We start from the raw sequence: 21,567 nt of genomic DNA, 5'->3' as shown, positions 1-21,567 counted from the left end.
GCCAGGCGGGACTACAGCTCCCGGCAGCCGCTCCACCGTGGGCCGGGGCTGAGGGAACGGAGAGGCGGGAGATACCGGGGGCGGCGGGACTACAGCTCCCGGCGTGCCCCGCGATAGGACTACAGCTCCCGGCGTGCTCTGCGGCGGGACTACGGCTCCCGGCAGCCGCTCCACCGTGGGCCGGGGCTGAGGGAACGGAGAGGCGGGAGATACCGGGGGCGGCGGGACTACAGCTCCCGGCGTGCCCCGCGATAGGACTACAGCTCCCGGCGTGCTCTGCGGCGGGACTACGGCTCCCGGCAGCCGCTCCACCGTGGGCCGGGGCTGAGGGAGCGGAGAGGTGGGAAACACCGGGGCGGCTGGACTACAGCTCCCGGCGTGCTCTGCGGCGGGACTACGGCTCCCGGCAGCCGCTCCAGAGTGGGCCGGGGCTGAGGGAGCAGAGAGGCGGGAGATACCGGGGCGGCGGGACTACAGCTCCCGGCGTGCCCTGCGGCAGAACTACGGCTCCCGGCAGCCGCTCCACCGTGGGCCGGGGCTGAGGGAGAGGAAAGGCGGGAGATACCGGGGGCGGCGGGACTACATCTCCCGGCGTGCTCTGCGGCAGAACTACGGCTCTCGGCGTGCTCATCGCAGGACTACAGTTCCCGGCGTGCCCTGCGCCAAGCCCCGCGCCTGGCCACGCCCCCCGGAGCGCGGGACCGGCGGGCTCCCCTCAGGTGAGCGGGGTCGGGGTTCAGGAGCGCTGTGGGTGCCGGGGTCACTTTTGGGGGTGCTGGAGGGGTTTGCTGGAGCTTGGGGCACTTTGGGGGTGGCAGGGGCTCTGCCGGTGTCCGTGTGCCCTTTGGGGGAATGGGGTCTGTGGGACCCCTGCGTACCCTTCGGTGGGGTGCTCTCCCGGTCAGTGGGACGGCCGTGCTCCCTTTTGGGGAAAGGGAAAGATGTCTGTGTGACTCTTCGGGGAGTGGGGGCTCGGCAGGTCCCCTTCGGGAGTAGAGGTGGGGGAGGTGCCCTGTGGGATCCCTGAGTCTCCTCATGGATGGGGGATGGCTCTGCCAGATCCCCTTTGGGGGGTCTGTTGGGGGCTGGATCCCCTTTAGGGAAATGGGGGTGAAAGTCTACGAGATGCCTGGGTGCCTTTTTTGGGGGGATGCTCTGCCAGACCCCGAACACAGATAACCCTGGGGAGCACGAGGGGTGTCCCCCCCTGACCTCCCCGTCGCCAGCACCATGCGGCTCTCGGCGCTGCTGAGCGCGGCACGGCCGCGGCTGCCCCCGGGCTACCGGCACGGCTTGTGGCCCCCGGACTCCATGGCCGCCCGCCTCCGCAACCCCCCGGGGCAGCGCCGCCGCAAGGTCTTCGTGGAACCCATCGCCAAGGACGACTGGAAGGTGTTCAAGGGTGACACGGTGAGGCTGCCTCTCCCCAGGCTCCCCCCCTGGCTGGCAGCTGGGCTGGGGGGTCCCACCTCTGCTCCTCTCTGCCCCGCAGGTGCAGGTGCTGGCCGGGAAGGACGCGGGGAAGCAGGGGATGGTCACCCAGGTGGTGCAAGCCCGCAACTGGGTGGTGGTGGAAGGGCTGAACACGGTGAGGCTGGAGCAGGGAGGGCTGTGGGGAGGCTGGGGAGGCCATGAGCTGTCAGTAACCCCCCCCCGTGCCCTCACAGCACTATCGCTACATCAACCGCACAGCCAAATACTCCGGCACCTACATCGCCAGCGAGGCGCCGCTGCTGCTCAGCCAGATCTCCCTGGTGGACCCTGAGGACAGGTAACAGCCTGGGGAGGGTGCTGAGGGTGCCCCCACCTCAGTCCTGCCCCTTGCCAACGCCCTGTGCCCGCAGGAAGCCCACAGAGGTGCAGTGGAGGTACACGGAGGAGGGCGAGCGCGTCCGCGTGTCGCTGCGCAGCGGCCGCATCCTGCCCGTGCCCCCGCAGCCACGCAAGGACGGCGTCGTCCCCGAGCAGTGGGTTGGTGAGTGGGGTGTGGCAGCAGAGGCTGGGGGGGTGTGGCAGGGGACACAGAGGGTCAGCGCTGTCCCCTGGCCCCACAGATGGCCCCAAGGACACGGCGGAGGAGGAGGTGCTGGCCAAGACGTACCGGCCGTCGCTGAAAACCTTTGAGGAGGAGATCATGGATGCCATGGGGATCGTGGAGACACGCCGGCCCAAGAAATCCTACTGGTATTAACTGGGGGAGCCCCTGAGCCAGGCTCTGCAATAAACCCCCCTTCATTTTCTGTGTTTGTAGCAGTGCTTTTGGCTCACTCACACCCAGCCCCACTATACAAATCCTGGGTTTATTATGGTCTGTGCTCAGGGCTCTGGGGGCTCTGCCCTTCCCCCAAATCTTCATCCTTGTTGCTGTCCCAGTCCTCCCTGTCCTTGTCCAGCCCAGCCAGCACTGTGGCCAGTGGGGTCCGTGCAGCCACCAGCACCATGTTCCGTGGGGAGAACAGGGGGTTGAAGAGGGGCACAAGGGCACAGTGGAAACCTGGGGAAAAGGCAAAAAAGGGAGTTGGGAAAGCAGAGAGAAGAGTCCAGGGAGAGAGGATGGCCCTGGCAGCCCCAGCCATGCCCACCTTGCTCCCGGAGGTAGAGCAGACGGTCCAGCAGGATGAGGGTCTCCACCACAGGTGCCAGAAGCTGCCCCAGGGTGTAGAACGCCACCACCTTGTGCTGCTGCTCCAGCATGGCCCCCACAGCCTCCGAGTCCAGTGGGACCCTCGCTGGGTCCAGTCCCGCAAGGGGCAGCCCCAGGTGGGCGTATCTGCCATGAAAAGGGGCAGGGGAGTCCCAGACAGGACTCCCCCATCCCCAAACTCATGAGAAGGGTCACAGAAGGGAGTCCTCCCCCCTCCCCAATCTCACTGTGGGACCAGGAGGGGACACAGGAGGTTAACCTCACTCCCTACACTCATGAACAGGGTCCCAAAAGAGGGTTCCCCCTCCCCAATCTCACTGTGAGACCAGGAGGGGATACAGGAGGTTAACCCCACTCCCTACACTCATGAACAGGGTCCCAAAAGGGGGTTCCCCTCCCCAATCTCACTGTGAGACCAGGAGGGGACACAGAATGGTGTCCCCACCTCCTAAACTCACAAGGAGAGTTCCCTCCCCAAACTCAGCAGATGTCCCAGAAAGGGGTCCCACCTCCCTGGGGACCACCAGGGGATGCAGAAGGGGTTCTCCCCCCCCAAACTCACTGGGGGAAGCTGAGGCCGTGTGCCTTCCTGCCCGGCTGCAGGCCCAGGTGCCTCTTGCTGGGGTCGGTGGCACAGATGAGGCTCTCGAGCACGGCGCGGTAGCAGTGGGCGCGCAGGTGGGAGCTGCCCCCGCGCAGCCGCCCCTCAAACTCCTCCAGGGCGTGGCAGGCAGCCTCCCGTGCCCGGTAGGACAGCTGGTGGCCCGGCAGTGCGGCCACTGAGGCGCTCAGGGGGTAGCCCAAGGGGCACCCAGGGGGTTGTGGGGCTGTGGACAGCTTCATGTAGCAGCAGCTGGCCAAAGCCACGGCAGCCACGGCAGGGCTGCGGGTGAAGTGGCACAGCAGGGCCGGGCTGAGGTCGCCGCAGGCGTGAAGCCCCGTCACCAGCACCTGCCCCCCGTCCTCAGAGCCCCCCGGGCCCCCCAGCGGGTTCTGGGCAGCAGGGCCAGGCCCTGGAGGGTTGGGGGGCAGCAGGAACTGCCCCCAGGGAGCTGCAGGGTCCAGGCGTCCAGCTATGTGCTGTGGAGCACGGGGGGTGAGGGGGTGCAGCCCCAGCCCCCTGCATTTCCCCAGCCCCCCGGTTTCCCCCAGCCCCCTGGTTTCCCCCAGCCCCCCGGTTTCCCCCAGCCCCCTAGATCTCCCCAGCTCCCTGGTTTCCCCCAGCCCCCCGGTTTCCCCCAGCCCCCCGGTTTTCCCCAGCCCCCTGGATTTCCCCAGCTCCCGCAGCAGCTCCTGGTCGAAGCGCTCAGCCAGGCTCAGCAGGCGGCCGTCACTGTCCACTGCAGTGACCGACAGCCCCAGGCCAAAGGACAGGATCCGGGAGAGGTGGCCCTGCGGGGGGACACAAGCTCAGCTCGGGTTTGGGGGATCCCCTGAGACCCCTCTGTGTCCCCCTGCTCTTACCTGCCCTGCTCCAATGTCCACCACACGCTCACAGCCCGTGGCCTGGCTCAGCCTCTGCAGCAGCTGTGGGGAAGGGGAATATCAGAGGGGCTGGGACGAGTTATGAGGTCTGGGGGACATGGGACAGGAGGGTGATACCCCATCACCCCACTAGGGACAGTGACCCCACAGCCCCTTGCAGTGCCAGGAATCCTGATGGAGATCCCCCAGCTGAGCAAGTTTCCAAATCTCCTTCCCCAAGGAAAGGCAGCACAGGCAGCAGGTCAGGGATGGCTGCCCTGTGTCCCTGTGTCCCCAAGCCCACTGCTGCCTGTCCCCAGCCCATGAACTGAAGGGCTCCATGGGACAGGAGGATCCTGCACAGCCCATCCCTGCCTGCACCAGCCATTTATCAGCCCCTCCTGCAGCCCAGGGGCAGGCAGTGGCTCTATCTGCATGGGCAGGCAGGGACTGGGGCAGGGGACACGGGACAGGAGGGTGACACCCATCAGGGACAGTGACAGGGAGTTGTGAGGAGCACCCACCTTGCTCAGGCGCTGGATCTCGTGCTGCTTTTTGGGCTTGACGTGGCGGCGGAGCAGCGGGGGCAGGCGGGAGCTCTGGCACGGGGGGCGTGGGGACCCTCCTGGGCTGCCCCGGGGGAAGGCAAGGCCACGGGCAGCAGCAGCAAAGGCCAGCAGGGACAGGGGCCAGGCGGCCCCCGGGCCACCACGGCCTCCCAGGAGCCCGGCCAGCTGTGCTGGGGTGGCACTGGCCAGGGCGGGCTGCCAGGCTGGGGGCAGCTGTGCCCACAGGTCCTCGGTGAAGAAATCCTGTGGGGAGCGGGGTCAGAGCACAGCCCGGGGATGGGGGGCACAGCTTGGGGACAGCTTGGGGACACTCACAATGATGAAGGCGTCGAGCAGGGGTCGGTAGAGCAGCAGGAGGTTGATGATGGCGGCGGCACGGCGCTGCTCCGGGGAGTGCTGCGGGTGTGGGGCGGGCGGGGGGTGCTGCAGGTGCTGCTGCAGGTGTGGGGCAGGCAGGGAGTGCTGCAGGTGCTGCTCCGGGGAGTGCTGCAGGTGCTGCTGCAGATGCTGCTGCAGGTGCTGCTCCGGGGAGTGCTGCAGGTGCTGCTGCAGGTGCTGCTCCAGGGAGTGCTGCAGGTGCTGCTGCAGGTGCTGCTCAGGACGGGAGCCGGCGGCCATGGCAGCTATGGGTGGCACGGGGACGTCAGCCATGGCACCCTGCGACACGAGCTCTGTCACTCTCACATCCCCCCAGCTCTCACCCCCTCCCCGGCTCTGCCACACGACGTCATCAGGCAGTGACGTCACACGAGGACGCGATAACCCCTTTGTGATAATTGAGAAATGATTCGTGTTCGTCATAACAATTTTGGAGCTTGTACAAACCAGAATACTTAAAAGAAAAAAATAACAGGGACGTAGATAAAGGGAAATATATGATTAAACCCACTCTGCTTAAATCCCCCTGTTATGAATATTGTGTGTATCAGTTTGTAAAAGAAAAAAAAGGTTTTTTTGCAGAATCAGATTTCCTGCCTTTGTATGATCAATCCCAAACTATCTGCTAAAGATCAAACTTCCCACTTCTCCTGTTTTTTATCCACCAAGACCCGATGGTTCCATGGCCAATTGTCCCACGAAGTTTGGAAGTTTCTTTGACCACCACTGCTTACCTTGCAGAATTATTACAACAAAACAATAACAATTATTGATTACTACAAGGAAAACCAGGCTATAAAAAGGGAGCTGCAAACCAAGTTCGGGCTGTGACCCCTCACTTTTTCCCCTGTCTATATAAAACAAACCAATCGAAATTTTGCTGAATACGGAGAGTTTCTCATTTATAACCCCTTTTATCATGACGTCACCACCGAGCCACCCCCCGGAGCCACGACACCACCCGGGGCACCGCTCACCCTCCAGCGCCCGTGACGTCACCGCCGGCGCGACGCTTTGACGTCACCAGTTACGTCCAATTCCCGCCGCGGCGCGCGTGGGTGACGTCACTACCGGTACCGGGCCGGCCGCGTGTTTCCCGGGAAGTTCCGGTTCCGGGGCGCGGAGGTGAGGGGGCGGTGGGGCCGAGGGTCTCCGGGGCCGGTACCGGAGTGCCGGGGTCGCGGATCCCCGGTCCCGAGCGGCCCCGCCCCGCTCCCGCCATGGACGATGTGATGCTCAACGTGGACTTCGCCGTCCCCGAATGCCGCCCCACGAAGGAACCGGGCAACCTCAAGCACCAGCGCTTCGTGCGGCGGCGGCGGGAGCTGGAGCGCAGGGGGGTCCTGCGGCAGAAGCAGCTGCCGGCCGCACCGGGACCGGGGCACGGGAAGAAACCGAGAAGAAAACCCAGAGAGAAAGGCCCTGCCGCCGCCCGGTGCCCCCCGGCATCCCAGAACGGGATCAGGGGGAAGAGTCGGGGCACGGCTATCCCGGCATCACAGAACGGGATCAAGGGGAAGAGTTTGGGCACGGCTATCCCGGCATCCCAGAACGGGATCAAGGGGAAGAGTTTGGACACGGCTGTCCCGGCATCCCAGAACGGGATCAAGAAGAGTCGGGGGGCGGCTGTCCCGGCATCACAGAACGGCCGCACCGGGATCAAGGGGAAGAGTTTGGGCACGGCTGTCCCGGCATCCCAGAACGGGATCAAGGGGAAGAGTCGGGGCTCTGCTGTCCCAGCATCACAGGACGGGATCAAGGGGAAGAATCGGGGCTCTGCTGTCCCAGCATCACAGAACGGCCCCACCGGCACCAAGGGGAAGAGTCGGGGCTCCGCTGTCGGAGCCCCCCCGACATCCCAGCACGATTCCGCTGGAACTGCTCGCGCTAAGAGCAAGGAGAAGGGTCTCGGGGCCCCCCCGGCGCCCCCCAAGCTGGTGGCCGTGGACTGTGAGATGGTGGGCACGGGGCCCGGCGGGCGCACCAGCTCCCTGGCCCGCTGCAGCATCGTCAGCTACGAGGGCGATGTGCTGTACGATCAGTACGTGCGGCCCGAGGCGCCCATCGTGGACTACCGGACCCGCTGGAGCGGCATCCGCCCGCAGCACATGGCCCGAGCCGTGCCCTTCCGCAGGGCACAGCGGGAGGTGCGGGCACGGGAGGGGCAGAACCGGGCGGGGGGCGTGGGGATGGGCGGGGGGATGTGGGGTGCAGGGCTGAGGAGGGGAGTGCAGGGGTGGGAGGGGGTGAGGAGACAGGTGGGGGGCTCAGAGCTGGGTTTATGGGCTGGGGGATGTGGGGCTGGGCTCTGCAGCTCTGGGCTTGGGGCCAGATGGGGGGATATGGGGTGCAGGGCTGTGGGGCTGAGGATGAGAGTGGGGGATGCAGGACTTGATACAGGACTCAGAGCTGGGTTTATAGGCTGGGGGTGAGGAGACAGGTGGGGGGCTGTAGGGGTTAAAAACGGGGCTCAGAGCTGGGTTTATGGGCTGGGAGATGTGGGGCTGGGCAGGGGGATGTGGGGTGTAGGGCTGGGGGTACAGGGTTGTGGGGCTGAGGATGGGAGTGGAGGGGTGGGAGGGGGTGAGGAGACAGGTGGGGGGCTGAAGGGTTTGAATATGGGGTGCAGAGCTGAGTTTATGGGCTGGGGGCTCAGAGCTGGGTTTATGGGCTGGGGGTGAGAAGCTGGGCTCAGAGCTGGGTTTATGGGCTGGGGGCTCAGAGCTGAGTTTATGGGCTAGGGGCTCAGAGCTGGGTTTATGGGCTGGGGTGAGAAGCTGGGCTCAGAGCTGGGTTTATGGGCTGGGGGCTCAGAGCTGGGCTCAAAGCTGAGTTTATGGGCTAGGGGTGAGGAGCTGAGTTTATGGGCTGGGATGAGAAGCTGGGCTCAGAGCTGGGTTTATGGGCTGGGGGCTCAGAGCTGGGTTTATGGGCTGGGGTGAGGAGCTGGGCTCAGAGCTGAGTTTATGGGCTAGGGGCTCAGAGCTGGGTTTATGGGCTGGGGTGAGGAGCTGGGCTCAGAGCTGGGTTTATGGGCTGGGGGTGAGGGGCTGCAAGGCCTGGCTCTGCATCTCATGGGCTGGGGATGCTGAGCCAGGGATGGGGTTTGTGGGGCTGGGGGTGCAGGGCTGGACTGGGGGGCTGCAGGGTCACAGATGGGGGGCACAGCTCAGTGGCTGTGTGGGGGTGCAGAGCTGCCCTGTGGGGCACAAGGATTGTTGTGCTGTTCCCCCCCAGCCCCACAGCTCTGCCCCCACTCCTGGGGGGCACAAACTTCCCATGGAGCCCAGGAGGCACTGCTGGGGTCTCACCCCCTCCTCTCTGCAGGTGCTGAGCATCCTTGCTGGCAAGGTGGTGGTGGGCCATGCTATCCACAACGACTTCAAGGCCCTGCACTACTCACACCCCAAAGCTCTGACCAGGGACACGTCCCACATCCCCCTGCTGAACCGCAGGGCTGGCTTCCAGGAGAACATCTCCATCTCCCTGAAGCGCCTCACCAAAGCTCTGCTGAACCAGGACATCCAGGTACTGTGGCTGGAGCACCCCCAGGATGTGGGGAGCCCTGTACCATGCCAGGGAGACAGAGGGGAGTGAGGATCTGAGGGAGCTTCAGTTCTGTGTCTCAGTTTCACTTGCTCTGAAAAGCCTGTGGGAGGGGGGAGCCCTCAGCTCAACCCCTGCAGTTTTGGGTTTTTTCCCTGCTCTTTTCTTTTTAATATGCATGCACACCTCACAGCACTGCCTGCACCTCCCCAGGTTTCTGTATCCCTAAATCTGCCTATGCTCCCCTTAACTCCATACATCCTTCCAGGGCTTCCCATACCCCCAAATCTGCCTACATCCTCTTATCTGCCAGTCCTGGAGCAGTGCAGCCCCTGTGCCTCAGTTTCCTTTTCTCTGAAAAGCCTGTGGGAGGGGGAATCCCTCAGCTCAACCCCTGCAATTTTGGGGTTTTTTTTCCTGCTCTTTTTCCCTTTCTTTGTATCCCTAAATCTGCCTATGCTTCCCTAAGCTCCATGCATCCTCCCATAGCTTCCCATACCCCCAAATCTGCCTTTCATGCATCCCCAATTCTGCCTGCACCCCACCAGGGCTGCTTGAATCCCCAAATCCTCCTGCACCCCCAAATCCTCCTGCACCCCCAAATCTCCCTGCATCCCCCACCCTTGCTGTGTGCATTGCCCCACAGCTGCCTGCACTCCCTAATCTCTACACATCCCCTCTCCCCCCAGTTCTGGCTGCCCCCCACAGAATGGGAGCTGTGCTGATCTGTGTCTGTCCCCACAGATGGGGAGAAGTGGCCACTCCTCTGTGGAGGATGCCCGAGCCACCATGGAGCTCTACAAGGTGGTGGAGGAGGAGTGGGAGCAGCACCTGCAGCAGAGCCAGGAGAAGAAGTGACAGAGTGACACCTCCAGCCCAGTCCTGCCCCTGGGAGGGGCACAGTGATGGTCCCAGGCTGGTCCTGCCCCTGGGAGGGGCACAGTGATGGTCCCAGGCTGGTCCTGCCTCTGGGGGGACCCTGAGTGATGCCCCCAGGCTGGTCCTGCCCCTCGAGGGTCCTGTGAGTGCATGAGGAGCCACGTGTGACATTCCTCATCCCCAAGCCTGACGTGCCTTGTGCTGTTCCTCCCTGTTCTCCCCAGGATTTGGGGAGGGGCTGGGATCCTGCACCCCCTGAACGCTTCAGGGCTGCTGCTGGTCCTGATCTGGGAGTGACATTGAGCACAGCCCCCACCACTGGGACTTTGGGAATGGAGCAGGCTCCTTCCTCTGCCCAAAACTACCTCTGTGAGCGCCGGGACGCAGTGCAGGAGTGGGTGGGACCCAGATCCCTGTGGAAAGTCCCCACTCTGCTCTTGCAGCAGCTTTCCTTGGTGGTTAATTCCACCTTGCTCACTGTGCAAGGGGCGGGACAAACCCGGCTGTGTGGGGAGCATCATCGCCCCATTTGGCTGCCTGAGCCCCCCGGGCTGCCCCAGGAACGACCCCAACACCCTCGGGGGAATCAACCAGAGGACAGCCTGACCCTGCAGGCACCCGAGCCCGACGGTGAATGCTTTGAACTGAAAGATTTATGTGCAAAATCCTAATTAAAAAGAAATTATTAACGAGCTCTTCCCTTCGTGGGGGGGTGGGCGGTAACGGGAGCCCCTTGTCGGGCCGAGGGCTCTGCGTGCTGCCATCACCCGGCACCTCCGACATCTGCATCCCGCGGCTTCCTCCTCCTCATCCTCTTCATGCCAGGAGCGAGCTGGCTTCTTCCCCAGCTCTGGGCACCCCTTTTTCCGCTTGAAGTTCCCTGGAGTTGCTGTACCCGGGAGCGGTGCCGGTTTGGGGGATCCCCCCGCCCCCGCCGCGCTGGACGCGCCCCCGAGCCCCCGACGCGCGTCACTTTTTCCAGCTTTTTTTCCTCCTGTTTACGTGGCTGCGCTTGGCTCGGGGCGCTGGAACCCGAGGGAGGGTTTTGGGGTGTACAGTGGGAGGGGTTTTTTTCCCACTTTATTCGGGTTAAACGCGCAGATCTGGATTTGGGAGCGGATCCCGAGCGTCCCACTAGCTTTGCGGAGTTGTGGGGATCTCATCCCTCCCTCTCCTGCCCCTACGGCCCGGGTGGGGGTGGGAAAGCTGTCAGAGCCCCAAAATGCAGAGGAAGGTGGGAGGGCGGAGGAGCCTTTGTGTCTGGGCTGCCTTTGGCGGTGATTAGGGGCTTTAGTGCCCTTCTAAATGGCCGGTCGTTAAAGGGGTTTATGGCCCTGGAAATGAGAAGCAGCCGGTCTCCTCAGGGTCCGGGGGCTTCGCTTGAATCTCACCCTGGGGTCCTCCAGATGGGGCTGGAACAGGGGTGGGTTCCCGCGGCTGGGGAAGGGTCGTGGGGCTGGGCAAAGTCCTGGTTGTGGGGCAGAGAAAAGCTCCCAGGGCCGAGGCAGGGTCCTGGGTTGATGCCTTGGGTTTCAGCTTTTGTATTTTTCAGAATCTCTGCTGCTTAGTGTGTAACTCTGAAACTTCACATTAGGTGTTAGTAAGGTCTCTTCGCAGGGGAGTTAGACAAAACAATTCCTTCCCAGCTGGAGAATTAAGGACAACCCAAAAATCAAAAACAGCGAGGGAAAGGGGGTGAGCCAGGGGGCTGAGACTTCATAGCCTGGGTTGTGCTTGGACAATTGACCCCAATGCGCAGATGAACCAAAACTTATAAAAGTGTAAAAACTCGTGTCTGGATTCCATCTTGGATTTGATGTGGGTGTAGCCCCGGCCGGGCTCTTCCACTGCCCAAAGCGAATCCTTTCAATAAATTCCGATTTTATTCCTTTGGCTCTGTCTGCTCCCAGCCTTTCCAGGCAGCAGGGCCGGGGCAGGGTCCCGCTGTGCTGGCACAGCAGAGGCCGTGGGGCACGTGGGTTCCCTCCCGCCCCACAGCCGGGGGTCGCAGCGGGGCCGGGCTCTGTCGCGATATCCAGCTGCGTTTCATTTCCGCAGCGGCCGTGGCCGTGGCCGGAGGCGGGGGGTGGGGGCTGCGTCCCGCCAGCTGGGAAGGATTTGTGGGGACATTTGTGGGGCGGAGACGAAGCTTGTTCGAGCTTCATCCCCCCCCCACCCCATCCTCTCTCCCAACGCACGGAGGAAATTGGGATTTCCCAATCGCGATTCCCTCCCCCGATAGTTTTGGCTCTGGTGTGGGGTGGGGGTACCCGACTGCTCTGGGGGAGGAGGGAACATCCCCAAGCAGCCCCATCCCCTCAGGAGGGGCTCTGGGACAGCATTTTGGAGGGGCGGGGGGCGATGGAGCCCAGCCTGGGCTGGGGGAGCCCCCGCTCTGTTTGCGCTCAGGATTTCTGCGGTTTGGGAGGATTTTTGCCGGGAAGGGGGGCGCGGGCGGTGGATGGTGCGTCGGATGTTTCCAGAGGCTGAGCCAGCTGCTGCTGCCCTGGCACCGGGACACGGCTCTCCACCCGCCTTCCCAGGGGTGACCGCCGCTCCGGGGGGGTTATTTGGGGTTTGCCTGCTCACCCCAGAGCATGCGAGGGAGAGGAGGGTGGGGTGCGAAGGCTCTATCCGCCCTTCCCGGCACAATCCCTTCCAGATGTGGGGCTGCCGCTGCCGGCAGTACCCCACTGGGTCACGGTACCCACAATGGGACGAGGGGGATGGGATGTCCCGAGGGGTTTGCAGGCAGATCCCACCCCAGACCCCTCCAACCACTTATCCTGGAATGGAGATGCCTTTTTTTTTTTTTTTTTTTTTTTTTTTTTTTTTTTTTTTTAACCATTTTCCCCATATTTAGAGCCAACCCACAGCACTGTGACTCCGGGATGGGGAGATGCAGCTCCTGCACCCCCGGGGTGAAGGGGTTGGGGTGACCCTACACCAGCACCCCCTTCCCGAGCCCCTGCAGCTCTGCCCGTCCCTCTGCCTGTCCCTGTCCCCTCTGGCACGGCCTCGGCGCTGCTGTAGGTGAGGTTATGTCAGCGCTTGGTGAGAAATCCTGTTCTTCAGGGGATTAGGGATGCGGCAAGCCGGGACTTGGCTCACCGGCCCGAGCCGGAGGTTCTGGGGGCGCGGGGGGATGTGGACGGGGCCTCCGTGGGGCCTTTTCACCCCAAATCGGAGAAAAAAAACTCTCTCCTTCCATTCCAGAGCTTCTGCTGAGCCACAAACGCCATCTCCTGCTTTTTTTTTGCCCGCAGCCGCGGCGGCTCCCAGGGCTGAGAAACCTCGGGAAATCCCTCGGCGCTTGTTACCTGCCTGGCACCGAGGTCTCACCTGCCCCTGGCTGCTCACCCCGAGCTCTCACACGAGTGTGCGCACACACAGCTGTGGGTCCGTGCGGGAGCTTTTGTGTGAATTTTTGGGTGAGTTTTTGGGTGAGTTTTTGGGAGTTTTTGTGTGGCACATACTCGTGCCCACACCTAGCTACGAGCGAGCACAGGCACCTGCGCACATCTGTGCCAACATCACAGCTGTGCGAGCACGCGTGTCCTGAGCCCACGCTGCGCGGGGGGTGCGGGGAGATTTGGGGGTGCAGAGGGGTACAGACAGATTTGGGGGTGCAGCACATGTGGGGTGCAGGCAGTTTTGGATGGAGGCAGCTCAGGGAGATGCAGCCAGCCTGGGGGCTGCAGGGAGATGAGGAGAGCACAGATCTCGGGGGGACGGAATTTTTTGGGGGGGGGGGGCACGGGCAGACCAGGTGGTGCCACGACAAATCGGGGCGGGGGGGCTCCCTGCGGGCTGTCACTCCGCAGGTGAGCGCGGAGCCCCCGCGCCGGGGCCGGGGCCGGGGGGTGGGACCAGCCCGGCGATAAAACGGCGGCGCGGGCGGGACGGGACGGACGGACAGACGGACGGAGGGAGCGAGCGAGCGGCGGGGCCGGTGCTGCTGCGGAGGGTGCAAAGGATCCCTCGAACCGCTTTTTTCCCCCTCCCTGCGCCCCCCACACGCCGGCAGCCGCGATGCCCAACTTCTCCGGGAACTGGAAGATGAAGAGCTCGGAAAACTTCGAGGAGCTGCTGAAGGCGCTGGGTGAGTGGAGCCCCGCTCTCCCTCCGGGACTCCCTCGGGCTGGGGGCGGCGCAGGGGGGGCGGGGGGATTTCCCCCCCTGTCCCCTCCAAATCCTCTTCCAGCGCGGGTGTCACGGTGCCGCCGTGTGCCGGGGGGGTCCCTCTGCTCCCCCTTTTAGCAGCGCTCACTGAGGAATCAGGGGCCGGGCAGCGTGTCCCGCTCCCGGGGGATCCCACCCTGTCCTCCTCGTTCCTGCCTCAGTTTCCCCACTCTGGTGGTCCCCCAAGCAGGAACTCTGCCACCACCCCTGTCCCCTTCACTCCCTCCTTCCCCCATCCCCAAATCACCCGCGGGGACTCTGGGTACAGCCGGTGCCCCCAAAACCAGCCCCTCTGTTTTGGGGTCCCATCCTCACAGGCTCATCTCGCTCCCTTTGCCCCCCAGCGCTGTGTCCCCGCTGAGCGGGGGTGGGGAGGGCCAGGACTCATGGCAGGAGCTGGAATTGGGGGGGCACAGGCCGGGGGGTCCCCGGGGCTTTGGGAAGGATCGAATCCCGCTCCCCCGCTGCTCCCCTCCGCCTGACCCGCTCCTCGCCAGCCGGGGAGCTGCCGGAGCAGAATATTTTCCAGGTTAGGGGATACGTAACGAATATTTCAGAATAATTATCACTTTCTTGGGTTTCACTCCCGATCCCCCGTCGCCCCTTCTCCCCTCCCTGGCCCCGCTGCTGGAACCGGCTTGGGGAAAACCTCAGCAGGAAAATAAATCTGCCAGCCCCCCCGGAGCCCTTTTCCTTTCCCACGGAGCAAGTGGGAGCTCCTGCTGGCCCTCCCGTGGGGGGGGGGGGTGAGGCTTTTTCAGCTTCACCCCCCAGGCTGACTGCACTGTGCCGCCCTAATCTTGTTTTTTGCTCATTTTGGGGGCTGTTTCTTCTCCCCCAGCCCCGTCAGCATCATGTGGGGGGAGTGGGGGGCTGTGTCTGCCCGCCCGAGGTTTTGGGCATCCCCTCTGTGTGAATCAGGCCTCGGGGGGAGGGAAGGGACCTGGGGATGCTCGTGGCCATCAGGGGCACGTCCCTTCCCTCTGCGAGGGAATTCGGCTCCTGGAGCCCACCCGAGCACCCCCCGTGCCTCCCCCGCCCCTCCTTTGTGCAGGGACCCTCTCGGGGGTGACAGGGGAACAATGTCCCCAAAGAGCAGCTCCCCGTGTGACAGCCGGGGGCTCCGGGACGTGATGGATGAGCCGCCTCTGGAGCAGGGACAAAGCCCCAGCTGCCCCGCCGTTGGCGAGGGGGCTGCGGGGGGAGACGTGGGACCCCTCGGGGGGGTCACGCAGGTCACCGAACACAGAGCTTGGGCTGGGGCCCTTGTCCCCAGTGTCACCCCGCCCTGGGCGAGCCCTTGCCCCCGCCAGCCCCGTCCTTTCCCCCGGGGCGTATCCGGCGCCAAACCCGGCATCCCCCCACCTCCCTCCCCCTCCACCAGGTAACGAGAGCCAGATGTGGCCCAGATGTGGCCGGGGGGGCTGGTCCGTCCCCCCATGAGCTGCCTTGAGCCACCTGCAGCACTCGCAGTGCCCTGGGGACGTGTCAGTGCCAAGTGTGGCTCGGGGGGAGGGGGGGACGGGGACAGCGGGGTGACCGCGGGACGCTCGGTGCCACCTTCCCCCTCGCCAGGAGTGAACATGATGCTGCGGAAGATCGCGGTGGCGGCGGCGGCCAAGCCGGCGGTGGAGATCCGGCAGGACGGGGAGAGTTTCTACATCCGCACCTCGACCCCCGTGCGCACCACCGAGATCCGCTTCAGGGTGGGCGAGGAGTTCGAGGAGCAGACGGTGGACGGGCGGCCCTGCAAGGTGTGCGCAGGGGTGTGAGTGTGAGAGTGTGAGTGTGTGTGTGAGTGAGAGTGAGTGTGAACGTATGTGAGCGTGTGTGCTGTGAGTATGTGAGTGTGAGAGTGAGTGTGAATGTATGTGAGTGTGTGTGAGTGATGTGTGTGCTCTGTGAGTGTGAATGAGTGTGTGTGTGCTGTGAGTGTGTGTGTGAGTGTGTGTGAGAGTGAGTGTGAACGTATGTGAGTGTGTGTGTGTGTGCTGTGAGTGTGAGAGTGAGTGTGAATGTGTCTGAGTGTGAGTATGTGAGTGTGTGTGTGCTGTGTGTGAGTGATGTGTGTGCTCTGTGAGTGTGAATGAGTGTGTGTGTGCTGTGTGTGAGTTTGTGTGTGACTGTTGTGTGTGTATGTGTGCTCTGTGTGTATGTATGTGTGTGATGACAGCTCTGTGTGTGCGTGTTTGTGACTGTCTCTGTGTGTGTGACTGTCAGCATGAATGTGTGTGACTGTTGTGCGTGTGAACATGTGTGACTGTGTCTGTGTGTGCTGTGTGTGTGTGACTGTGTGTGAATGATTGTATGTGATGTGTGTGCTCCATGACTCTGTGTGTGTGTATATGTAGTGTGTGTGTGTCTGTCTCTGTGTGAGTGTGTGTATGTGAGTGTGAGTGTGTGTGTGTGTGCTGTGAGTGACTGTGTATGTGCTCTGTGAGCGTGTGTGACTTTGTGTGTCTGTGTGTGACTGTGTGCGTGTGCTCTGTGTGTGTCTGTGTGTGTCTCTGTGTGCATGTCCGTGCACTTTTCACCACTGCAGGAGCTCTCCCTCACCTGTGTCACACTCACACACCCCTCACACCCACGGCACAGCACCTGGTGCACACAGAGCTGTGTCTGTGCGTGCACACCTGTCTGTGCGTGCACACAGAGCTGTCTGTGCGTGCACACCTGTCTGTGTGCACACCTGTCTGTGCGTGCACACCTGTCTGTGCGTGCACACCTGTCTGCGTGCACACCTGTCTGCGTGCACACCTGTCTGCGTGCACACCTGTCTGTGCGTGCACACCTGTCTGTGCGCACACCTGTCTGTGTGCACACCTGTCTGTGCATGCACACCTGTCTGTGTGCACGCCTGTCTGTGTGTGCACACCTGTCTGTGTGTGCACACCTGTCTGTGCGTGCACACCTGTCTGTGCGCACACCTGTCTGTGCGTGCACACCTGTCTGTGCGTGCACACCTGTCTGTGCGTGCACGCCTGTCTGTGTGCACACCTGTCTGTGTGCACACCTGTCTGTGCGTGCACGCCTGTCTGTGTGCACACCTGTCTGTGCGTGCACACCTGTCTGTGTGCACGCCTGTCTGTGTGCACACCTGTCTGTGCGTGCACACCTGTCTGTGCGCACACCTGTCTGTGTGCACGCCTGTCTGTGTGTGCACACCTGTCTGTGCGTGCACACCTGTCTGTGTGCACACCTGTCTGTGCGTGCACGCCTGTCTGTGCACACACGTTTGGCACAGAGCAGCTCTCCCTCCTGTGCTGCACAGCCACATTCCCAGCACAGGCTGCTCCCCCTCCTCCTGCCCCCAACTCTCGCTGTCCCGCGGGTGACAGCCGAGCCCGCACAGCCCGGCAGGGCCAGACCCGCTCCGCTCCCAGGGGTGTGACAGCTGCTCGGCTGTGGCGGGAGGTGTCCCCACCCCGCGGCCAGCGCTGCCCTCTGTCCCCCCGCAGAGCCTGGCCCGGTGGGAGAGCGACAACAAGATGGTTTGCGAGCAGCGGCTGCTCAAGGGCGACGGCCCCAAGACGGGCTGGTCCCGGGAGATGACCAACGACGGGGAGCTCATCCTGGTGAGGGGAATTCGGGGGGTCTGGGGGCAGAACTGCCGTGGGGTGCGCTGGGATGGGGAGGGGAGGGAGCCACGGCCGCGCTGTGACCCTGCCTCTCCTTGCAGACCATGACGGCCGACGACGTGGTGTGCACCAGGGTCTACATTCGGGAGTGACCCCCCCAGCTCAGCTGACACCCCAAATTCCCCCCTCCTCCACCCCCTCATCCCCTGCACTCATCCCCCGGCCGCGGGGAGGGTGTTGCGTCTCCCCACGGGGCTACATCAGCCGAACACCTTTTTTGGGGGGACACACACACGGCTTTCCCTCCCGCTGCAGGGCGGGGTCGGTCCCTCCCGGGGCAGCAGAATCTCCTGTTCCGGCCCCGCTCCGCCGCGCACCGAGCGCTCGGGGCTGGCGAGGTGCCGGGGTGCGGCGGGGGGTAACGCGGCCCCTCCCTGCCCTTCGGGCTGCTTTCAGCTGGTTTGGGTTCGGGCTGCTGTCGGTTCCCGCAGCCCCCAGCCCTGCCCCGCGACCCCTCCCCAGTATTTATTTGTGAATATTGTACCAGACGGGAACACCAAACCCCCTCAGCCTGGGGCAGTGCCAGGTCCCAGCCCCCACAGGGTCCAACTTCCCTCTGTCACCTCTCTCCTTTTTTAATAAATGTCTTATGACTCCCCCCGTGCTATTCCTGTCTCTCCTTTTGGCCCCACTGGCACACAGATCCCACACCGGGGATTCTGCACCCCATATCTCACACCCTGGATTCTGCACCCCATATCCCATACTCCAGATCTCACACCCCGGATTCTGCACCCTGGATCCCATACCCGGGATTCTTCACCCCAGATCTCACACTCCAGATCTCACACCCTGGATTCTGCACCCTATATCCCGTACTCCAGATCCCACAGCCTGGATTCTTCACCCAAGATCTCACACTCCAGATCCCACATCCAGGATTCTGCACCCCAGATTCCACAGCCTGGATTCTGCTCCCCATATCCCACATTCCAGATCCCATACCCCGGATTCTGCACCCCAGATCCCACACCCCGGATTCTGCACCCCATATCCCACACTGCAGATCCCACACTGCAGATCCCACACCCTGGTTTCCACACCCCGGATTCTGCACCCCATATCCCACACCCCGTATCCCACACCCCAGATCCCACACCCCAGATTCTTCACCCCATATCCCACACCCCAGATCCCACACCCCGATCCCACACCCCAGATCCCACACCCCAGATCCCACACTGCAGATCCCACACCCCGGATTCTGCACCCCAGATCCCACACCGCAGATCCCACACCCTGGATCCTGCACCCCAGATCCCACACCCCAGATCCCACACCCCAGATCCCACACCCTGGATTCTGCACCCCATATTCCACACTGCAGATCCCACTCTGCAGATCCCACACCCTGGTTTCCACACCCCGCATCCTTCACCCTGCATCCTGCACCCCACATCCACTCCCGGTTATTGCGCAAGGGGCCGGGGGCGAAGGCGGCAGCTGGGTTGGCACATCCCGGCGTGGGAAGCGGGTGGTGGCTCCGGGGTGACCGTGGGGTGACTCTGGAGCAGGGAGGGCGGCGTGGGGCTGGGAAATCGTGCTGTGCCTCAGCTCCAGCCCGGGGGAGGGTGGGGCGTGAGACCCCGTCCCAACTGGGGGCACCTGTGGGATGCAGCTCCGGGGGTTTTCCAGGGATGCTCTTTGGGAGCTGCCCGATAATTGCCTTGCATGGGACGGCATTAATTATCCCAGGGTGGGGGGGCTTAGCCCGCGGGGCTAGGATGGGGAGCGCAGTGAGGGTCGGGGTGCAGGACTGTCCTGCCTCGAGGTTTGGGGTGCTGCTGTGCCCTGGAATGCGCCGGGACCCCTCGGCCGGGGCAGCCCACGAGCCGCTGTGGGGCAGGTGGGGGGCACTGCCCCACCGAGCTTGAGTGGGGGTGGAGAAGGGAGCCAGGGCTCGGGGTTGGCTTCACCCCCACGCCGGGGGTGTGATCCTGCACCCCGGGAGCGCGTCCAGCAGCAGGAAGGGTGGAATTACATCTTCCCTGGGGAGGAGAAGGAGAAGGGGGAGGAAGGCTTCGCTGTCTCCAGGTGGACACTTGGCAGGCGCCCATCGCCCTGTCGCCATTCCCAAAGCGCTGCCAGGCAATGTCCTGGCTCTCCCCACCTCCCGAGGGTGGGCGCAGGACGCGACCCCCTCCCCACTTCACCCCACCGGCTGCTGCTGGCCCCGGAGACCCCGGGAAAGCCGCGGCCGGGGCGGGAGCAGCCGGTAATGGAATCCAGCCGTCCCCCCCGGCTCCGACGGCTTCTCCTGGTTGGAGGAATATCCGCTTTCCCCCCGCGAGCCCTGGGGACGGCTCCGGTTTGCCTCCGGTTGGGGGGATCATTGGGGGGGCTCTGGTACCCCGAGAGCTGGGGCGGCACATCTGGATGGGGAGTGGTCTGTGCTCCCCCCACGGCGGCTCGGGGGTCTCATTCTGCTGTTCTGAGGTGCTGGGGGGTCTCCAGGAGGCGCCCCCTCCCCGGAGGGGATGGCGGCTGCTCTCGAAACAAAAGCGAATTCCTCCGTGCGGCGCTGGGATGGATGGGGGGCTGGGATGGATGGAGGGGCCGTGAGTATCCCCAAAACTGCTCCGGCGGCTGTGCCCCCCTCCCGTGGCTCCGCGTGGGTGGTGTCGAGGTCCCCGGCGCCTCTAATCCGGCACTAATCCTCCCCGGTGACCCCGCTGGCCCCCCGGGCTGGGGAGGGGGCCGGGCTGGCCCCTCGCCTTTCATCTCCGCAGACAAAGCGGGGCCCGCTCTGTGCGCGGGCAATGAATGCCCGGCCCTGGGGGGCCCTGGCCCCTCACCCCGGAATTTTTTCCGTGCATTTTCTGGAAGCAGAGGCTGGGCTGGGTGTGGGGGAACAGCGGGGGGATGTGGCTGCGTCTCATCCCCCCTGCCCGTGCCGGAGCCACAGCGAAGGAGCAGGAGGGGTTCGATCTGCCCGAAGCGATGGGGGAGTGCGGGGATGTCCCTGTGCGGGCAGGGGGACACGGCTGGGGGCCACCCCCTCCCCTGGGTGATGGGGATAGAGGGAGGCTGAGCTGGAGGAACACCCCACACACACTCCCAGCCCCATGGTACCGGGAAGGGACCAGCATGACACCCCCCAAAGGCTGGAGTCACCCCCCATCACCCCCACACCTTCCAGGTGGGTCAGAGCCCACTCTGGATGGTCTGGAGGGTCTAAAACATCCTCCCCCGTCCCAGAGGTACTGACTGGACCAGGGAGCTGGGCACAGGGAGGTGCCAGCCTCGGGGGGGGTCTCTGGGTGTGGGACCACCAGGCCTTGGCTCAGGGGGCTGGGGCATCGCGTGCCACCTGTGCAGGTGAGCTGTGCCACACGGCACGGGGGTCCCTGCAGCTCCTTGCACCCAGTGCGGTGTCACCCACCTGGGGTGACACCCAGCCCGCCCCCGGGGGCGTCCCCAGGGCTCGGGGCAGCCAGGGACGCTGACACCAGGGTGGCTCCGCGAGGCGGCCCCAGCCCGGGGCAGGGTGACTGTCACCCCCTCCCCGAGCCCGGCGGGCCGGGGGCCGTGCGGCAGCTCCCCCCTTCCCCCCACTCCCCTCGGCTGGCGCACAGCCAGCATTGTTCTCCCCGCGCCTCCTCCTCCTCCTCCTCTCCCCCTCCAGCTGCATCTGGCGCCGCAGCTTCCCTGGGCTCCAGGGAGGGGGAGCCCCCACCCCACAGAGCCCCCCGGCCCGGGGGGCTTCACCCCCATTCCCCTCTGGAGACTCGTCCAGCAGCTGCACGTGGAGGGGTTATGGGATCCAGCTTGGCCCCCAGTACGGGATATTTTTGGGGGGGTCCCCCTTAATTGCTTTCTGCCCATGGCTGGAAGCTCCCACGGGGTGTGGAGTGGAGGCTGAAAAAGGGGAAGACACTGTGGGGTCTGGGTGGGTTCTGGGAGAGGGGGCTCTAGGGGTGGCAAGGACAGGGTGAGGCTCTGTTTCAGGACAGGGGGGCAGACCCGTGTGAGGCTCGGAGCGTGTGCCCCCCCTCAGGAGCAGGAGGAGCTGGGAGCAGCCACGGGCAGGGGAAGGCAGAATCTGACACCTCCCGGTTGTGTAAGATGGGGAAACTGAGGCACACCCGAGATCAAAGCGGGGCAGAGTCACCGCCCCGGGCTCCTGCTGCCCCAGCTCTGCCCCACACCCTGCCCCACGCTCAACCCCACACACCGAGCTGGGATTCGCGTTTAATGCCAAGTACAAAGTCACCAACCCCCCCCTCCCCGCCCCGGCCAAAAAAAAAAAAAAAAAAAAAAAAAAAAA

At 63.9% G+C, this 21,567-nt stretch overlaps 4 protein-coding genes across 7 annotated transcripts; 3 read left to right on the top strand and 1 right to left on the bottom strand.

Moving 5' to 3' along the window:
• The first annotated feature begins 126 nt into the window (after positions 1-126).
• Positions 127-2,240, top strand: MRPL24 (mitochondrial ribosomal protein L24). Its single transcript, XM_056509923.1, has 6 exons — positions 127-719; positions 1,227-1,410; positions 1,493-1,588; positions 1,668-1,771; positions 1,845-1,975; positions 2,055-2,240. Exons 2-6 carry the CDS (start codon positions 1,231-1,233, stop codon positions 2,189-2,191), a joined length of 648 nt encoding a protein of 215 aa, XP_056365898.1. The 5' UTR covers positions 127-719; positions 1,227-1,230; the 3' UTR covers positions 2,192-2,240.
• A 39-nt stretch (positions 2,241-2,279) lies between these two features.
• On the bottom strand, positions 2,280-5,478 carry METTL25B (methyltransferase like 25B). The gene is made up of 6 exons (XM_056509917.1): positions 4,993-5,478; positions 4,633-4,920; positions 4,109-4,171; positions 3,207-4,036; positions 2,583-2,770; positions 2,280-2,494 (listed from the first exon to the last, which is right to left on the bottom strand). Exons 1-6 carry the CDS (start codon positions 5,476-5,478, stop codon positions 2,304-2,306), a joined length of 2,046 nt encoding a protein of 681 aa, XP_056365892.1. The 3' UTR covers positions 2,280-2,303.
• Positions 5,479-6,148: 670 nt separating this feature from the next.
• Positions 6,149-10,172, top strand: ISG20L2 (interferon stimulated exonuclease gene 20 like 2). Of its 2 annotated transcripts, XR_008842146.1 has the most exons (4): positions 6,262-7,202; positions 8,383-8,583; positions 9,346-9,516; positions 9,557-10,172. XR_008842146.1 is itself a non-coding variant. In XM_056510046.1 (3 exons), exons 1-3 carry the CDS (start codon positions 6,276-6,278, stop codon positions 9,457-9,459), a joined length of 1,242 nt encoding a protein of 413 aa, XP_056366021.1. In that variant the 5' UTR covers positions 6,149-6,275; the 3' UTR covers positions 9,460-10,172. The 2 variants fall into 2 exon arrangements, 1 of the variants encoding a protein (XP_056366021.1); XM_056510046.1 differs by having other exon boundaries at positions 6,149-7,202; positions 9,346-10,172.
• Positions 10,173-12,344: 2,172 nt separating this feature from the next.
• Positions 12,345-17,899, top strand: CRABP2 (cellular retinoic acid binding protein 2). Of its 3 annotated transcripts, none has more exons than XM_056510594.1 (6): positions 12,345-12,513; positions 12,747-12,899; positions 13,508-13,582; positions 15,238-15,416; positions 17,121-17,237; positions 17,342-17,899. In XM_056510594.1, the coding sequence occupies exons 3-6, from the start codon at positions 13,513-13,515 to the stop codon at positions 17,390-17,392; spliced, it is 417 nt and encodes a 138-aa protein (XP_056366569.1). In that variant the 5' UTR covers positions 12,345-12,513; positions 12,747-12,899; positions 13,508-13,512; the 3' UTR covers positions 17,393-17,899. The 3 variants fall into 3 exon arrangements, with proteins under 3 accessions (XP_056366569.1, XP_056366567.1, XP_056366568.1); XM_056510592.1 differs by having other exon boundaries at positions 12,747-12,911; XM_056510593.1 differs by having other exon boundaries at positions 12,747-12,923.
• Positions 17,900-21,567: the final 3,668 nt, after the last annotated feature.

This window comes from Oenanthe melanoleuca, chromosome 25, assembly GCF_029582105.1.
Source record: "Oenanthe melanoleuca isolate GR-GAL-2019-014 chromosome 25, OMel1.0, whole genome shotgun sequence".
NCBI lineage: Eukaryota > Metazoa > Chordata > Aves > Passeriformes > Muscicapidae > Oenanthe > Oenanthe melanoleuca.
This window is presented reverse-complemented; position numbering and strand designations above follow the sequence as displayed.

Bases quoted from the DNA above. Each gene is read 5' to 3' on its own strand.
- CRABP2 (XM_056510594.1), top strand. From the start codon at position 13,513: ATGCCCAACTTCTCCGGGAACTGGAAGATGAAGAGCTCGGAAAACTTC. The intron at 13,583-15,237 runs GTGAGTGGAGCC...CCCCCTCGCCAG, and splicing joins GGAGCTGCTGAAGGCGCTGG to GAGTGAACATGATGCTGCGG. The intron at 15,417-17,120 runs GTGTGCGCAGGG...GTCCCCCCGCAG, and splicing joins TGGACGGGCGGCCCTGCAAG to AGCCTGGCCCGGTGGGAGAG.
- METTL25B (XM_056509917.1), bottom strand. From the start codon at position 5,478: ATGACGAACACGAATCATTTCTCAATTATCACAAAGGGGTTATCGCGT. The intron at 2,771-3,206 runs GTGAGTTTGGGG...TTTTCATGGCAG, and splicing joins CACGGCCTCAGCTTCCCCCA to ATACGCCCACCTGGGGCTGC. The intron at 2,495-2,582 runs GTGGGCATGGCT...CCTTTTCCCCAG, and splicing joins GCTCTACCTCCGGGAGCAAG to GTTTCCACTGTGCCCTTGTG.
- ISG20L2 (XM_056510046.1), top strand. From the start codon at position 6,276: ATGGACGATGTGATGCTCAACGTGGACTTCGCCGTCCCCGAATGCCGC. The intron at 7,203-8,382 runs GTGCGGGCACGG...TCCTCTCTGCAG, and splicing joins TCCGCAGGGCACAGCGGGAG to GTGCTGAGCATCCTTGCTGG. The intron at 8,584-9,345 runs GTACTGTGGCTG...CTGTCCCCACAG, and splicing joins TGCTGAACCAGGACATCCAG to ATGGGGAGAAGTGGCCACTC.
- MRPL24 (XM_056509923.1), top strand. From the start codon at position 1,231: ATGCGGCTCTCGGCGCTGCTGAGCGCGGCACGGCCGCGGCTGCCCCCG. The intron at 1,411-1,492 runs GTGAGGCTGCCT...TCTGCCCCGCAG, and splicing joins AGGTGTTCAAGGGTGACACG to GTGCAGGTGCTGGCCGGGAA. The intron at 1,589-1,667 runs GTGAGGCTGGAG...GTGCCCTCACAG, and splicing joins TGGTGGAAGGGCTGAACACG to CACTATCGCTACATCAACCG.